General features: G+C 44.5%; 1 protein-coding gene across 2 annotated transcripts in view; it reads right to left on the bottom strand.

Annotated features, from left to right (window-relative positions):
* Nucleotides 1-16,049, bottom strand: part of LOC143288510 (uncharacterized) — a 59,579-nt gene that overhangs the window by 24,210 nt on the left and 19,320 nt on the right. For both annotated transcript variants that reach the window (XM_076597087.1, XM_076597088.1), the window contains exons 11-15: nucleotides 14,195-14,356; nucleotides 13,018-13,133; nucleotides 11,298-11,430; nucleotides 10,360-10,645; nucleotides 7,857-8,039 (exon numbers count right to left, since the gene is read on the bottom strand). In XM_076597087.1, the coding sequence (XP_076453202.1) occupies nucleotides 7,857-8,039; nucleotides 10,360-10,645; nucleotides 11,298-11,430; nucleotides 13,018-13,133; nucleotides 14,195-14,356 (880 nt within the window). The remainder of the gene's footprint in view (nucleotides 1-7,856; nucleotides 8,040-10,359; nucleotides 10,646-11,297; nucleotides 11,431-13,017; nucleotides 13,134-14,194; nucleotides 14,357-16,049) is intronic.

Below are 16,049 nucleotides of genomic sequence, written 5' to 3'. Positions count from 1 at the left end.
TTTTCAGCCAATATTGAATACATTTAACAGTGGAAGTCAAAACTATGGGATATCTGGCTGTTTCTCCATACACTAAATCATTAGGTATTTGTAATGACAATCCGAGCAATTTCTTTAAAGCATATAGGTGTATTTTTTCACAGTATACAGCAGCAGAATCGAGACCCCATATTTCAGCTCCATATAGTACCATAGGTTGAATTTGTGAATCAAATAACTTTAAAAATAAAGTTGCAGAATCGTTGTTTAACAATGATAATTTCTTCATTATACACAATAATGCATTTTTAGCTCTGCTAACGAGATCTTTACAAGCAAAGGCAAAACTTAAACGTGTCGAGAAATATAAACCTAAGTATTTATATATATTGACAACAGGCATTACATCTCCATTGTAAGTCCATCTTTCTCTTGATGCAAGGTACCCTCCCTTTCTAAATACAATTATATTGCTTTTTGCCATATTAACCTTTAATTGTAAAGAAAATGCAGCTCTTTGTAAACTATTTAGTTGAGTCTGTAATCCAATTACCGTTTCCGATATTAAAACAATATCATCAGCTAACAAAAGAATAAAGATTTCAAGAAAATTATCTGTAAACTTTGCACCATGCCTTCCACAACGTATAACTTCAAGAGCCAGCTCATTAATAAATAAAGAGAACAAAACGGGACTACAAACATCACCTTGCTTTACACCAGAAGTGCAATTAATATATTCTGTCAGAGCAGCGCCAGATCTCACTCTTGCCTTAACACACTCATACATACTCACAACACATTTATAAAGTTTTCCATGGATACCATTTTTAAGCAAAATAGGCCACAGCAACGTTCTATTGACGGAATCAAACGCTTTCTCGAAATCAATAAATGCTACATATAATTTCCGATTTAGACAAAACTGTTTTTGAACAAATGCCATTAATGTGAACATGTGATCTATAGTGGAATAGTTTTTCTTGAACCCTGCTTGGAATTCACCTGTAATCACTCACCCATTCTTGCAGTCTCCTGTTAATCACAGCACTGTATAACTTACTACATACATTACACAATGAAATGCCTCTGTAGTTATTTGGGTTGTTTGCGTCACCTTTCTTATACAATGGAAGGACAATAGATTCTGACCAACTTTCGGGATAGATCCCTTTGTCAAATAAAGAATTGAAAAAGTTAACAAGAAAATCTAAAACTACATTAACCTGGCAGGCATTTTTAATCAACTCACCTATAATTCCATCTGGGCCAGAAGCCTTGCGAGATTTTACCTTTCTTAAAGCAAACAGAATCTCTTCTCTTGAAATAGGACGATTTAAATTTTCATCACCATACTCACCTATACTCTCATGTTCACTGTCCCTATTTTCCAGCTGACTATAAGAGTCAACGTTTCGTTCAAGCAACTCCCTAAAGTGCCGAAACCACGTTTCTAAGCTAATGTTATTCACAGGTTGAGTTCTTTTCCTTGAAATTTTGTGCACATAATCCCAGAATTCTTTTTGACTTTTTATAGACTGAAGTAATCCACTTAATAGGCCATCATTGTATTCCTTCTTTTTTCTTTTCAAAAGACGTTTGTATTCTTTCCTAGCTTTACAAAAGGACTCACGTGTTGGTTTGGACAGAGTACGACGGAATCTATTCAATAAATTTCTAACATTCCTTTTAGCAACTTTGCATTCCATGTCATACCAATCGCCTTCTTTTTCTTTCCTGCCAATACTCACCTGTTTCTTCATACATGTTGCTGCTTCTTTCAGGCTACAGTTAAATTCATGCAGTGCTTCATTAATATCTACATCAATTAAATTAATCGCCTTTTGCATACGGTCCTGCATTACATCAGAAAAAATCGCAGCACTAAATATATCAACATACACATCATTCCAAACAATTTTCTCAATCACACGACAGGCATTCATCACATGTGCGCTGTTTGGGTTGTTATTCGGGAAACTAATAAATAATACCAAAGGCATATGGTCTGATTCGATTCTCTCATATACACATAATTCACAGTTATCAGAAAGACTCAAAAATAAATCACATGACATTAAAAAATAGTCATTAACGCTGCTTCCGCTATCAGATATGAACGTGTAGTGACCTTGACGATCACCCTGACACATACCATTTATAATGCACAAATTCAGAGCAGTACACATATTAAGCAATAACTTTCCATAATTGTTCAAAACATTATCTTCCGAATTTCTGTTTACATTCAGTGGACCACTTTTATGTTGAACATCAAATGAAGACATGTTTTCCTCCAAATCACAAGAAATATTCGAAACTCTGCTGTTGAAATCACCACTAAGTAACACAAACACATCATCTTTTACATGAAGCAAACAATCACATAGAAAATTTTCTAATAAAGAAATTCCATTTTCCACATCAAAATAACTATAATAGGGTGAGCTTTCAGGCGGTATGTACACACACACATACATTACATCTCTCATTGTGCCCAACAATGATCTACTGATTATGAAAGCAATGAAAAGATCAGATTCAACATCAACTGTTTTAACGAACGAACAAATTTCATTCTTTACAAGGCAAACAAGGCCACCTGACCGCCTCCCGTGTAACGACAACTTGACTGCAGGTTTACAGTAAACAGTATATTCAGTAAACATAGGCGATTGAAAATATTCAACAAAAGTTTCCACAAAACATACAAAATCAAAACCAGAAACAAAAGAGATAAATTCATTGTCAGATATCTTCGAAATCAATCCATGTACGTTCCAATGAAGAAAAGAAAAAGGCTTCATTTTATTATCAAAGTTATCAAGATTATCACACAAATCATGTACAGTGGATAAAGTGTTTTCATGCTCATTTCCACTTGACCCAACAACCCCTGTGACATTTCTATTTTCAAACACTTCACACACAACTGAGTTTTCCTCCCAGCCCACGGACTTACGGTTTGTTTCACGTGCTGTCAACGCGAGGCACTGGGTCAACACAACCGGTGAAACCGGTGTCACAACAGCGTCAGCGCCCTCCACTGCTACGGACACATTTTCATGTGAATTTTTGGACCGGCCGAGTTCCTATCTCAGTTCCACCAGCGTGTCATCATCACCTACAGTGTAGCGCTTGCCGTCGACCAGCAGGTAGTTGTACACTAAGGTAGCACGCTTGCCGTCACTCTTTGCTTTCTTGAGGTGGGGAGTTAACTTCTTTCTCATGTCTCTAACTCTGGCTGAAAAATCCTCACCCACGAAGATGTTGGTCCCCTGTAATTTGCTCTTGGCTTTAAGAACATCCAGTTTCTGCTTGTAGAAGACACACCGCGCAATTATAGGAGAGTCTGGCTTGGCGCTCAACCTATGCACCCTGTCAAACTCGACATCCTCAGGTAGTTCCAGCTGGTCTGTCAGAAGGTCCTGCAACCTATTTGCACAGTCCGTAGGAGTCTCATTTTCCCTTCGCGACAGGCCGTAGAAGATGAGGTTGTTCCGTTTCGATCTTCCCTCCAGGTCGTCGGTCTTCTTCTCCAGGTCCTCCAGCTTCTGCGTCAGGTCTTGGTTCTGTTGCCGCAGTCTTCCGACCTCCTCCCGTAGACCTTTCATCTCTCCCTGCATGGCGGCGTACTCCTCTCGTAGGACCTGTATGTCCTGCTTCACCTCACCGAACCCCGCGTCCATCCGTGTGGTCAAGAAGTCCATCTTACTCATGAGGTCTGACAAGGTCGGTTCTTTCTCGGGCTGACTGGAGGCGGCGTCACGGGCGTGGCCTGATCTCTCCATACTAGACCGGGAGCTGGCTGATCCTGAGCTGGCCAGTCGGGTCTGCCTCATGTTGTCTCTGCTCTGAGAAGGGTTGGGCCCAGGGTTGCTCTCCACGTCCCCACACTGGAGAAGTAAACTGCCCCAAAACAAATAGGAGAGGAGCAGTCCTAACACAGCACCGTCTGCTCTGCACTTCAACTTCAGAATGGCGACACGCATTGCAACCGTTTGCCTAACTCGTTTCAACATGAAACGTTGGAATATTGGGTTAAAACAGCCACATGCTGCTCTGAAGTCTGTACATCCAGAAGGCATTGCACTTCAGTGAGTCAGTCGCCAAATTTGAAGATTCAGGTAAGTCTTGAATCTGTTGAAATTAGCCGTTGATTGACAGAGCATTTTAAGCGTGACTTTACGTGTGAAACAACAACTCACACCCCCCGATAGACACAGAGAGAGATAGAGAGAGACACAGAGAGAGATAGGGATAGACAGAGAGAGACAGGGATAGACACAGAGAGAGAGATAGAGAGACACAGAGAGAGATAGGGATAGTCACAGAGATAGAGAGAGAGACAGAGACAGAGATAGGGATAGACAGAGAGAGAGATATAGGGATAGACACAGAGAGAGAGACAGAGACAGAGATAGGGACAGACAGAGAGAAAGACACAGACAGAGACAGAGACAGACAGATAGGGATAGATAGAGAGAGAGACAGAGAGAGAGACAGAGAGAGAGAGAGAGAAAGAGAGAGAGAAGAAAGAGACATGTTAAAGCCTGCTGTGGGAAAAAAAAAAAAAGCGCAAGACTAATTTCTCTTGTCAAGCAAGTCTTGCTTGGAAGTGATGATGATAAATTAACAGTGGAAAAGATGCCCAGAGTGTAATGCAAGCAACACAATGATGATGACGCTTGAGCAACATGCAAAGAACCAATCCTCCTCACCTTATTCAAACATCGTCATTCTTTCCGCACAGTTCTCTGGCTAGGTCTACACTGTGGCCAGCCAGTTGCTGACAGCATCCAGCCAGAAATCAATGAAAAGAAATTTTCTTCCTAAAATTACGTTTAAGTAACATACTTACCATGACCCACTAGTGCAGACTCCGGCAGAGGTCTGACATTCCTGTCCTGTGCAAACTACTATATGCCTATGCAGAGAAAACGAAAGTAGCTACGGCCGATAACCTTCCGGAAGTAGGTAACCTCCCCTTTGCCCCCCTGACTAGCGCCCTCTTTTTCCAGGCAGCCATCTCTACTCCTGTTCCTGTGCTCTTCATTCGGCTAAGTTTTTTCATATTTTCTATCTGTCTATCGATTCTCTGGTGTTCTTGTTTTCTGTCCAATTATGTCTTCAGCCAGGTCGCAAAATTATGTGGCTCGATTGGGCGATCGGGCTAAAAGTAAGGCGCGATCGCAATCGATTCGCGGACACTCTGGGCCCTCTACTTCTGACTCTCTCAACAACGCCAACCCACCGTCTCCTCCACTTCCTCCGTTCCCTCCGGTCGACTCCAGACCCCCATGTCATTTTTGCGCTTTCTTGCGATTGATGCTGGCGATAAAACGTTTACACTGGCCACCAGCCATCTCCAGCCAGCTTTCTGATTTGTCTAGTGTAGACAGATGAGACGGATGGCTGGTCCAAAGAGATGGAACTCTTCAATGATACAAGCAGCATGAATCCAAATAATTTTCGTTTCTTTCTTTCGCCTGGAGAGTGCCATAGCTGACAGCAACTGGCTGTATCTGACTGTAGTGTGTTGCCGTGTCAAGCTGACAGCAGCTGGCTGTGTTTGACTGAAGTGTGTTGCCGTGTCAAGCTGACAGCAACTGGCTGTGTCTGACTGAAGTGTGTTGCCGTGTCAAGCTGACAGCAACTGGCTGTATCTGACTGAAGTGTGTTGCTATGTCAGGCTGACAACTGGCTGTGTTTGACTGAAGTATGTTGCCGTGTCAAGCTGACAGCAACTGGCTGTATCTGACTGAAGTGTGTTGCTATGTCAGGCTGACAACTGGCTGTGTTTGACTGAAGTATGTTGCCGTGTCAAGCTGACAGCAACTGGCTGTGTCTGACTGAAGTGTGTTGCTGTGTCAACAGCAACTGGTTGGAATTAGTGTGAATGTAGCCAAACCCTTCAAGAAAAGCACATCATGATCATACAACACAAAACTTCTCCTCCCCACACCCCTGCCAGTCTTTCCATTTCAGCCCATAGCAGACTCAACTCTGTGTAGGAACCGGCCATGGCTTAAAAAAAAAAAACCCTCTGATGGGATGGACTTGAACCATTGTCCTCCCAGTCAGCAGCCCACGATGCTGACCACTTTGCCTTGGTTACAATGCTAAATATCACAGCATGACGATGACAGGTGCAATAGCCGAGAGGTTAAAGCATAGGACTTTCAATCTGTGGGTCCAGGGTTCCAATCCCAGTCACAGCACCTGGTGGGTAAAGGGCGGTGATTTTTCCAATCTCCCAGGTCAAATATAAGTGCAGACCTGCTAGTGCCTGAACCCCCATAGTGTGTATATGCATGCAAAAGATCAAAAAAGGAAATTTTCTATCTAAAATTACGTTTAAATAACATACTTACCGTGACCCACTTATGCAGACTCCGGCAGGGGTCTGAATTCCTGTCCTGTGCAAACTATTATCTGCCTATGCGGAGAAAACGAAAGTAGCTACGGCCGATAACCTCCTGGAAGTAGGTAACCTCCCCTTTGGCCCCCTGACTAGCGCCCTCTTTTTCAGGCAGCCATCATGACTCCTGTTCCTGTGCTCTTCATACGGCTAAGTTTTTTTTCTTATTTTCTGTCTGTCTGTTGATTCTCTGGCGCTCTTGTTTTTTGTCAAATTATGTCTCCAACCAGGTCACATAATTATATCGCTCGATTGGGTGATTGCGCTAAAATTAAGGCATGATCGCAATCGATTAGCTGACACTCTGGGCCCTCTGCTCCTGGCCCTCTCAACAACGCCAACCCGCCGCCTCCTAAACTTCCTTTTCAGATCCAGTAATTCATGTCAGCATTTGATGGGTTATGGAAACAAGAACATACCCCAAAAATAAACAGAGCATGGCTGCCTACATGGCGGGGGTAAAAAAAAGATCACATACATAAAAGCCCACTCGTGTATAAGTGAACATGGGAATGGCAGTCCAAGAATGAAGAAGAAGACAGCATGACAATCTATCCCTCCTGAATTACCTGTCACAAAGAACAAAGAAGAAGGCAGCATGACAATCTATCCCTCCTGAATTACCTGTCACAAAGAACAAAGAAGAAGGCAGCATGACAATCTATCCCTCCTGAATTACCTGTCACAGTCACCGTTCAACCCCTCCCCACAGCCCACTCCTGAACTCTATGAAACAAGTCCAACAATCCCAAACCCACTCAATGTTGTTAACAACAGATCTACAAACATCTTGTTCTTCTTCTTCCTTGTTCATGGGCTGCAACTCCCACGTTCACTCGTATATGCAGCTTCGGTTCAAACATGTGTGTGTGTGTGTGTGTGTGTGTGTGTGTGTGTGTGTGTGTGTGTGCAGAGTGTGCATGTTTAAGTATGCACAAGTTTTTATATTGATATGCACTTGTATGTATCCTAATTTCTACTGTGTCTGTGTATGATTTTTTATTTATGTTCATATCTTGTTATGTACTGTCCCCCCCAATATTCCTTGTGACCCCAGACACATTCTATTCTATTGTATTCTATTCTATATACAAGTGGGCTTTTATGTGTGTGACTGTTTTGTTTTTACCCTGCCATGTCGGCAGCCATACTCTGTTTTTGAGGTTGTGCATGCTGGGTATGTTCCTGTTTCCATAACCCACCGAACACCGACATGGGATATTTAACATGCATATTTGATCTTCTGCGTGCGTTTACACACGAAAGGGGGTTTGGGCACTAGCAGGTTTGTTGATCTCGGAGATTGGAGAAGTCTCCACCCTTTTCCCGAAACCAGGAGTGTTACCGAAATTTGGACCCAGGACCCTCTGATTGAAAGTTGAACCCTTTAACCACTTGGCCATTGCCAATAGACAAAAAGAAATTTTTTTTTTTTTTTAAATCCACGACCACTAACCTTCCTGTCCGTCATAAGGGGTGGGCGGGGCCACGTTGACGATGCTGTCGGGTAGGTCCCCCGGGTGCAGGGCCACCCAGGTCTCGCCCTCCAGCAGCACAAACTTGTCCACTGCCGTCACCCCTTCCGCCCCACCCCGGAACAGCGGCACCCGCGACCACCCCATGGGCAGCAGGTTCACACCTGTGAGCAGGTAAAGTATTGTGTTGTGTTGTGTCGTACTGTGTTGTACTGCACTGTGTTATATTGTATTGCATTGTGGAGTAGTGTATAGCATTGCATTGTATTTTATTGAATTGTATTGCATTGTACTGCATTGCACTATATTGTATTGTATTGCACTGCATTACACTGTATCATATTGCACTACACTGTATTGTATATTGTATTTACACTGTACTGTATTCCACTGTGCTTTATTGCATTGTATTGTATTGTACTGTACAGTACTGTAATGCATTGTATTGTATTGTGATCTACTGTACTGCATTGAACTGAATTGTATTGCACTGTACAGTACTGTAATGCATTGCATTGTATTGTGATCTACTGTACTGCATTGAATTGAATTGTATTGCACTGTACAGTACTGTAATGCATTGTATTGTATTGTGTTCTATTGTACTGCATTGAATTGAATTGTATTGCACTGTACAGTACTGTAATGCATTGCATTGTATTGTGTTCTATTGTACTGCATTGAATTGAATTGTATTGCACTGTATTGTATTGTACTGCATTTACTGTACTGTACTGTACTGTACTGTATACAAGGAGGATGGTGCAGAATGGTTAAGATACTTGCTTGCCAATACAGTGTCAGTGAGGGTCTGGGTTTGAATCCCAGTCTCGTTTTTTCTCCCAAGTTTGACTGGAAAATAAAACTGCAAGCCACACACACTTGTTACTGGTAGTGTTGTGGAGTGGTAGCCTGGAGGTAACGCGTCTGCCTTGGAAGCGAGGGAATCTGAGCGCACTGGTTTGAATCCCATAGTTGCCAGTATTTTTTCCCCCTCCACTAGACCTTGAGTGGTGGTCTGGACGCTAGTCATTAAGATGAGATGATAAACCGAGGTGCCTTTGTGCAGCATGCACTTGGCGCACTGAAAAAGAACCCACGGCAACACAGGTGTTGTCTTCAGGCAAATTATGAGGAAGAAAACCACTCTTGATAGGCACAAAGATATACATAAACACGTGACTAAAGGCCTGACTAAGCATGTTGGGTTACGCTGCTGGTCAGGCATTTGTCCAGCAGATGTGGTGCAGCGTTATGTGGAACCGTCCAAATGCAGCGACGCCAGCTTGAGAAACTGAAACTTGTGTTGTCGTGTTATGTTGTTCGCATTGTGCTGTGTTGCTCTGAAATGTATTTTATACACCCGCCTCTGCCCCACCCTGGCACAGCAGGCCCCCATGACCCATGGCCAGCAGGCTCTTCTTCTTCTTCTTCGTTCATGGGCTGCAACTCCCACGTTCACTCATATGCACACGAGTGGGCTTTTACGTGTATGACCATTTTTACCCCGCCATGTAGGCAGCCATACTCCATTTTCGGGGGTGTACATGCTGGGTATGTTCTTGTTTCCATAACCCACCGAACGCTGACATGGATTACAGGATCTTTAGCGTGCGTATTTGATCTTCTGCTTGCATATACACACGAAGGGGGTTCAGGCACTAGCAGGTCTGCACATGTTGACCTGGGAGATCGTAAAAATCTCCACCCTTCACCCACCAGACGCCGTCACCGTGATTCGAACCTGGGACCCTCAGATTGACAGTCCAACGCTTTAACCACCCGGCTATTGCGCCTGTCTGGCCAGCAGGCTCAAACCTGTAAGCAGGTATGAGTTGGGTTGGGTTGGTTTGCGATGGGTTGAGTTATGACGTGTTGTGTTATGATGTGTTGTTGTGATGTGCTGTTGTAATGTGTTGTTGTGTTGTTGTGATGTGTTGTGTTATGATGTGTTGTTGTGATGTCTTGTTTTGTTTTTGTGTACTATTGTTTTGTGTTTTGCTGTTCAGCTCAGTTCAGTTATTCAAGGAGGCATGACTGCCTTCTGACAAATCCATATACACTACACCGCATCTGCCAAGCAGAGGCCTGACCCAGCAACGCAGCGCAACACGCTTAGTCAGGCCTCGAGTTGTTGTAGTAGTACTTTATTGTTGTGTTGCATTGTGTCGTATCGTGTTGTGTGACGTTGTGTTGGGTTGCATTGTGTTGTGTTATGTTGCACTGTGTTGTGTTGTGTTGTATTACTTTTTTTTTTTTTTGTAACAACAGATTCCTCTGTTTGAAATTCGGGGTGCTCTCCCTTGGGGGGAGCGTGTCACCACAATGCAGCACCATCCTTTTTTTTTTTCTTTTTTTTTTCCTTTGCATACACCTCCCCCCCCAAGCCCCCCCCCCACACACACACACACGCACCCACATACCAGATTACACACCCACACACACACAACCCCTCACAACAACACCCCCCCCCACCCCCCTTACCGGGAGACTTGGACGTCCCAGGCCTCATGTACTCCAGACTAAGGATGGCGAAGGGGGACGCCCCCAGCTCGCTCTCCACATCGTACTGCCCCAGGTCAAAGTTGCCGTACACGTAGCGCTCACCGCGGAAGCTGAAGCGGTAGACCATGTTGCCGTAGGCGTCGCGGTCGGCGGAGAGGAGCGTGGGTGGGTGGGTGGAGATGCGGCTGTTGAGCTGGACGCTGCCGAAGTGGACGCTGCAGCGAAGCTTCAGCCCCTCGGGGTCCAGGGAGGTCAGCCACGGCTCCTGCATGCATGCATCGTTTAGTTATTTATAGTCTGTTCACCTAAGATGATGATATTAGACTGAGAATGCATGCACACACGCTTGTTTCAACTGATGTAGAACACCACTCCATTTGCTTTCAGTGTGTACTTCTTGCGTGTGTGCGTGTGTGTGTGTGTGTGCGTGTGTGTAAGTGTGTGTGTGAGTGTGTGCATGTGTGTGAGTGTGTGTGTGTGTGTGTGTGTGTGTGTGTGTGTGTGTGTGTGTGCGTGTGTGTGTGTACATGTGTGTGAGTGTGTTTGTGTCTGTGTGAGTGTGTGCATGAGAGTGTGTGTGTGTGTGTGTGTGTGTGCATGTGTGTGTGTGTGTGTGTGTGAGTGTGTACATGTGTGTGTGCGCGCGCGTGCGTATGTGAGTCTGTGTGCTTACGTGTGTGTGCATGCACTTACGTTTGTGTGTGTGCTTACCTTTTTTTTTGTAAAGTACCTAGAGCCCCATTTAGAGAACAGGTGCTACATATACATTCACATTATCATCACTTACAGATCTTCGGTCAGTCTGCCCAGCGTCTGTCGGTCAATCCGTCCATCCGTCTTTCTGTCAGTCTATCTATCTTATCTTTTTTCACTCTTTCTTTTAAACCGCACTCCCAAGACGTGACACACCCACCCACCCTCTGTATCATCTCCGCGGGGACGATCAGTTTGGCCTGCAGTCGCTTGACGCCGAATGTCTGCAGTAGTCCCGGTCCCGAGGCCGAGGTGGTGGCCACCGACTGTGCCACGCTCAGACGGGAGCCTGGGGTGCTGCAACAATGCAACGCTTTCACTTTCACTTTCAAGGAGGTTTTTAAAGCGAGCAGACTGATCCACATAAAGGCTACGCTTCATCTGTTTTAAAAATAAAGAAAAAAAGGTAATCATTAAAAAAATATATATATATATATATATATCCATAGAGGAATAGTTTTAGAACTGTACACGTGTATAGTTTTAGAAATTGAATACTAATATCACTTAAAGTGGAAGACATTAAACTAAAGAAGAAGAAGAATTTGAATTTCTAGGATCTTGAGTCCTGGCCAGCATGTTGGGTTTATGCATACACTATGCATCTTCATCTTCTTCTTATTTTATCTTATAATAATTACATAACTGATTAATATGTTTATCTATATGTATAAATGTACATGGGGATACTGTTCTTCTGAGAGAACCCCATGGAACCAAAGCATCACACGAGAAGAACAGAAGCAACGAACGTTGAAGCTTCATGCGAGTGGATTTGAACCACATTTGCGTTAACCACTCTGAACCTAAAGTGGTGAGAGAAAACAAAGTTATAAAACAAGAGAGGCAAGGCCTTCAAGACTCACTTGTGACTGCGAGTAAAACACACAAGCTTTTTATGTATTGAGTATAATTTCAAAATGTAATGTTTAAGATGAGAAAGATCAGTTTAAAGCAAATTAAGTCCCATAGCATTAATTACAGAGTAATTTCCCTTCTTTACTATCTGCACCAAAACGTTTGCAAAATACATAAAACTTCCATGCTTAGCAAAAGAAGTTCCTGTTTGAACAAAAAAATGATAATAATGACTGCTCTTGCTGTTGGGTCAGAATATCAGATCAAAGTGCCAGGTTTGGAGAATACAAAAAATATAAATATAACAGTAAATGCAGTTTGCATATAATTAGGCTTCATTATTTATTTTTTTGTGCCCATCCCAGAGGTGCACTATTGTTTTAAACAAGATGACCGGGTTAAAACATAGACTCGCTTTGTTTACACAAGTGAGTCAAAAAGATCAAAAAAGAAAAGAAAAAAAAAGGGGGCAACTGCAACTGATGTATGTCAACTGAAACAGCAGCAACAACTTTTTCTGCCCAAGATGCTGATGATGCCGATAATGATGACAATGTCATGGGCAGGGGTGACGGACCTTGCAACACTGAAAAATCATTAACTTTGGCAAAACTTCACCAACTCGGACCCTGCAAAGCTCAAAATGTCCAGCAGGAAGTGGTGAAAACGAGGCAGCGACTCTCACAAAAATTTGATTTATGTAAACAACAACGGCTGCGCCCATTGTACGCCCATGTTTAGCGGGCGCAAATAATGGGTGCTTCTGGGTTTGACACCTGAGTTTTTAGCGGTATGGTAGAGTTGAGTTTAACGACCAATCGGCTTTACGCCCTTAAGGTCAAGCTGTTCGTGGCTGTGGTCTTTTTGGGTTTTTTTTTAGCCGGTGCTGTGGGGGAATAAGGGCAAACAGCAGAAGTGCCAATACGGAAATCTACAGTAAGTAAACCCCCCCCTATCCCCCCCCCACCACCGCACCCCCCGCCAATGCAGTGTTTCACGCTGCCCTCAGAATCACAAGACGCTTACCTGGGCCTCTGTCTGTTGAGGAAGGGGATGTCCATGATGTGCTTCCCGTTCTCCACGTGGATCCAGGCCATCTGGATGTCCACGGTGTACAGCTTGCACCCCTCGTTCAGAAACACCTGTCAGCATCCACAGCAATCAAAGAGCGGTACCCCTCTCCATTTACAACAAGGTACACAATTTCAACACGTCAACGCTGCTTATGCTATCGATTCAGCTTGCGCACAGATAATTGGAACCTGCACACATGGTGCACTGGAACAAACCCAAAGACTTCCTAAAAACAAAGAAAGCTCTGGGCTTGTCCTTATACCAATATACTGATTCAGCTAGCACACAGGTAAATAAAAGCTGCATTGGAACAAACCCAAAGACTTCCTAAAAACAAAGAAAGCTCCAGAGTTCTCCTTATATTGCCAATCATTCGACACGTGCAAACACAACAGCAATGACACTAGAAATGTGCAAACATAAATAAGCTTTCATTCAAGACCTGTAAACATAGTTTTCACTTTCTTCATTTCTAACAAACATGCACAGCTATCACCGCTCATTTGGAAATGTGAATATAGGTTGTGATTCAATGTGTGTGTGTGTGTGTGTGTGTGTGAGTTGCTGTTGTTGTCTCTCTCTCTCTCTTTCTTTCTTAAAAATTTCTCATCATTGTATATATACACTGTTACCCTGTTACCGTATCCTCCCCCCCCCTCCTCCCCACCTACAACTTCCGTCCTCGCACCTCCCCTGCCCTCACCCCCCCCACAACCTTCGGCTCTTTATGAAAGAACACCCCACGCCTTCATCAACCCCCACACCCCCCAGCTCCAAACACCGCCCCCTCCCCAATCACTCCCCCTACCCCCCAACCAACAATAACCTTCGACCCTTACAAAAGAAGACCCCACGCCTTCATCAACCCACACCCCATTAAACTCCCCCCTCCCCAATCACTCCCCCTAACCCCCCACCTACAACAACCTTTGACTCATCACGAAGGAACACAACACCCCTCGCCATCACCCCCTCCCGCCCCCCCCTCCTCCCCCACCCCACCTACGACAATCTTCGACTCTTTACGAAAGAACGCCTAGCCCATTTATCACCACACCCCCACCCCCCACCAAACCCCCCACATCCCTTGCCCGTCACAACCCGCCCACCCCAACCCCACCCCACCCACCTCCTTCATCTGGATGTAGTTGCGGGCCTCCATGAAGCGGTGCCGGGACAGCTCCAGCAGGGCCAGACAGACGTTCTGCAGGACGCTGTTCCTCCAGCACTGCATGAAGCACTGGTCCCACACATACATCACGCCCGGCGTGTCCAGCACGCTCACAAAACCCTGCACAACACACACACACACACACACACACACACACACACACACACACAGAGCCACATCAACCCTCATTTGTAACAAACAGTAAGCTAAAGCAGCACACTCACAATACACTGCACAACACACACACACACACAGCCACCAACCCTCACGTGTAACAAATGGTAGGCTAAGACAGCACGCTCACAAAACCCTGCGCACACACACACACACACACACACACCACCCCTCACATGTAACAAACAGTAAGCTAAAGCAGCACACTCACAAAACCCTGCACAAACACACACACACAGCCACCACCCCTCACATGTAACAAACAGTAGGCTAAAGCAGCACACTCACAAAACCCTGCACACACACACACACACACACACACACACACACACAGCCACCAAATCTCACGTATAACAAACAGTTGGCTAAAACAGCACACTCACAAAACCCTGCACAAACACACACACACACAGCCACCACCCCTCACATGTAACAAATGGTAGGCTAAGACAGCACGCTCACAAAACCCTGCGCACATACACACACACACACACACACACACACAGCCACCACCCCTCACATGTAACAAACGGTAAGCGAAAGCAGCACACTCACAATACCCTGCACACACACACACACACACACACACACACACACACACACAGCCACCACCCCTCACGTGTAACAAACGGTAAGCTAAAGCAGCACGCTCACAAAACTCTGCACAACACACACACAGACAGCCACCACTAACCTTCATGTGTAAGAAAAAGTACACAAAAAAGATTTTTTTAAATTTCAATTACAGTTTCAGTTTCTCAAGGAGACGTCACCGTGTTCCGACAAATCGATATACGCTACGACACATCTGCAAGGCGGATGCCTGACCAGCAGCATAACCCAACGCGCTTAGTCAGGCCTTGAGTGCATGCATATAATTATATTTGTGAACCTATCAGAGCGGATTTCTTCTGCTTAATTTTGCCAGGGGACAACACTCTTGGTGCCGTGGGTTCTTTTTCAGTGTGCCAAGTGCATGCTGCACACAGGACCTCCATTTATTATTGTCTCATACGAGTGACTAGACGCTCAGTTTGATTTTCCAGTCAAACTAGGGAGAAAGTGACTAGACGCTCAGTTTGATTTTCCAGTCAAACTAGGGAGAAAGTGACTAGACGCTCAGTTTGACTTTCCAGTCAAACTAGGGAGAAAGTGACTAGACGCTCAGTTTGATTTTCCAGTCAAACTAGGGAGAAAGTGACTAGACGCTCAGTTTGACTTTCCAGTCAAACTAGGCAGAAAGTGACTAGACGCTCACTTTGATTTTCCAGTCAAACTAGGGAGAAAGTGACTAGACGCTCAGTTTGATTTTCCAGTCAAACTAGGCAGAAAGTGACTAGACGCTCACTTTGATTTTCCAGTCAAACTAGGGAGAAAGTGACTAGACGCTCAGTTTGAAAGTGACTAGACGCTCAGTTTAGTGACTAGACGCTCAGTTTGATTTTCCAGTCAAACTCGGGAGAAAGTGACTAGACGCTCACTTTGATTTTCCAGTCAAACTCGGGAGAAAGGGTGAGAGCGGAATTCGAACCCAGACCCTCACAGACTCTCCGTTTTGGCAGCTGAGCATCTTTACCATTCTGCCACCTTCCTCCCACATTTACAATCAATCAATGACAAGTGCCGTTTATACTGTATT

This window comes from Babylonia areolata, chromosome 12 (genome assembly GCF_041734735.1).
Source record: "Babylonia areolata isolate BAREFJ2019XMU chromosome 12, ASM4173473v1, whole genome shotgun sequence".
Classification (NCBI taxonomy): domain Eukaryota; kingdom Metazoa; phylum Mollusca; class Gastropoda; order Neogastropoda; family Buccinidae; genus Babylonia; species Babylonia areolata.
Note: the sequence above shows the minus strand (reverse complement) of the source record. Positions and strands in the feature narration are given on the sequence as shown.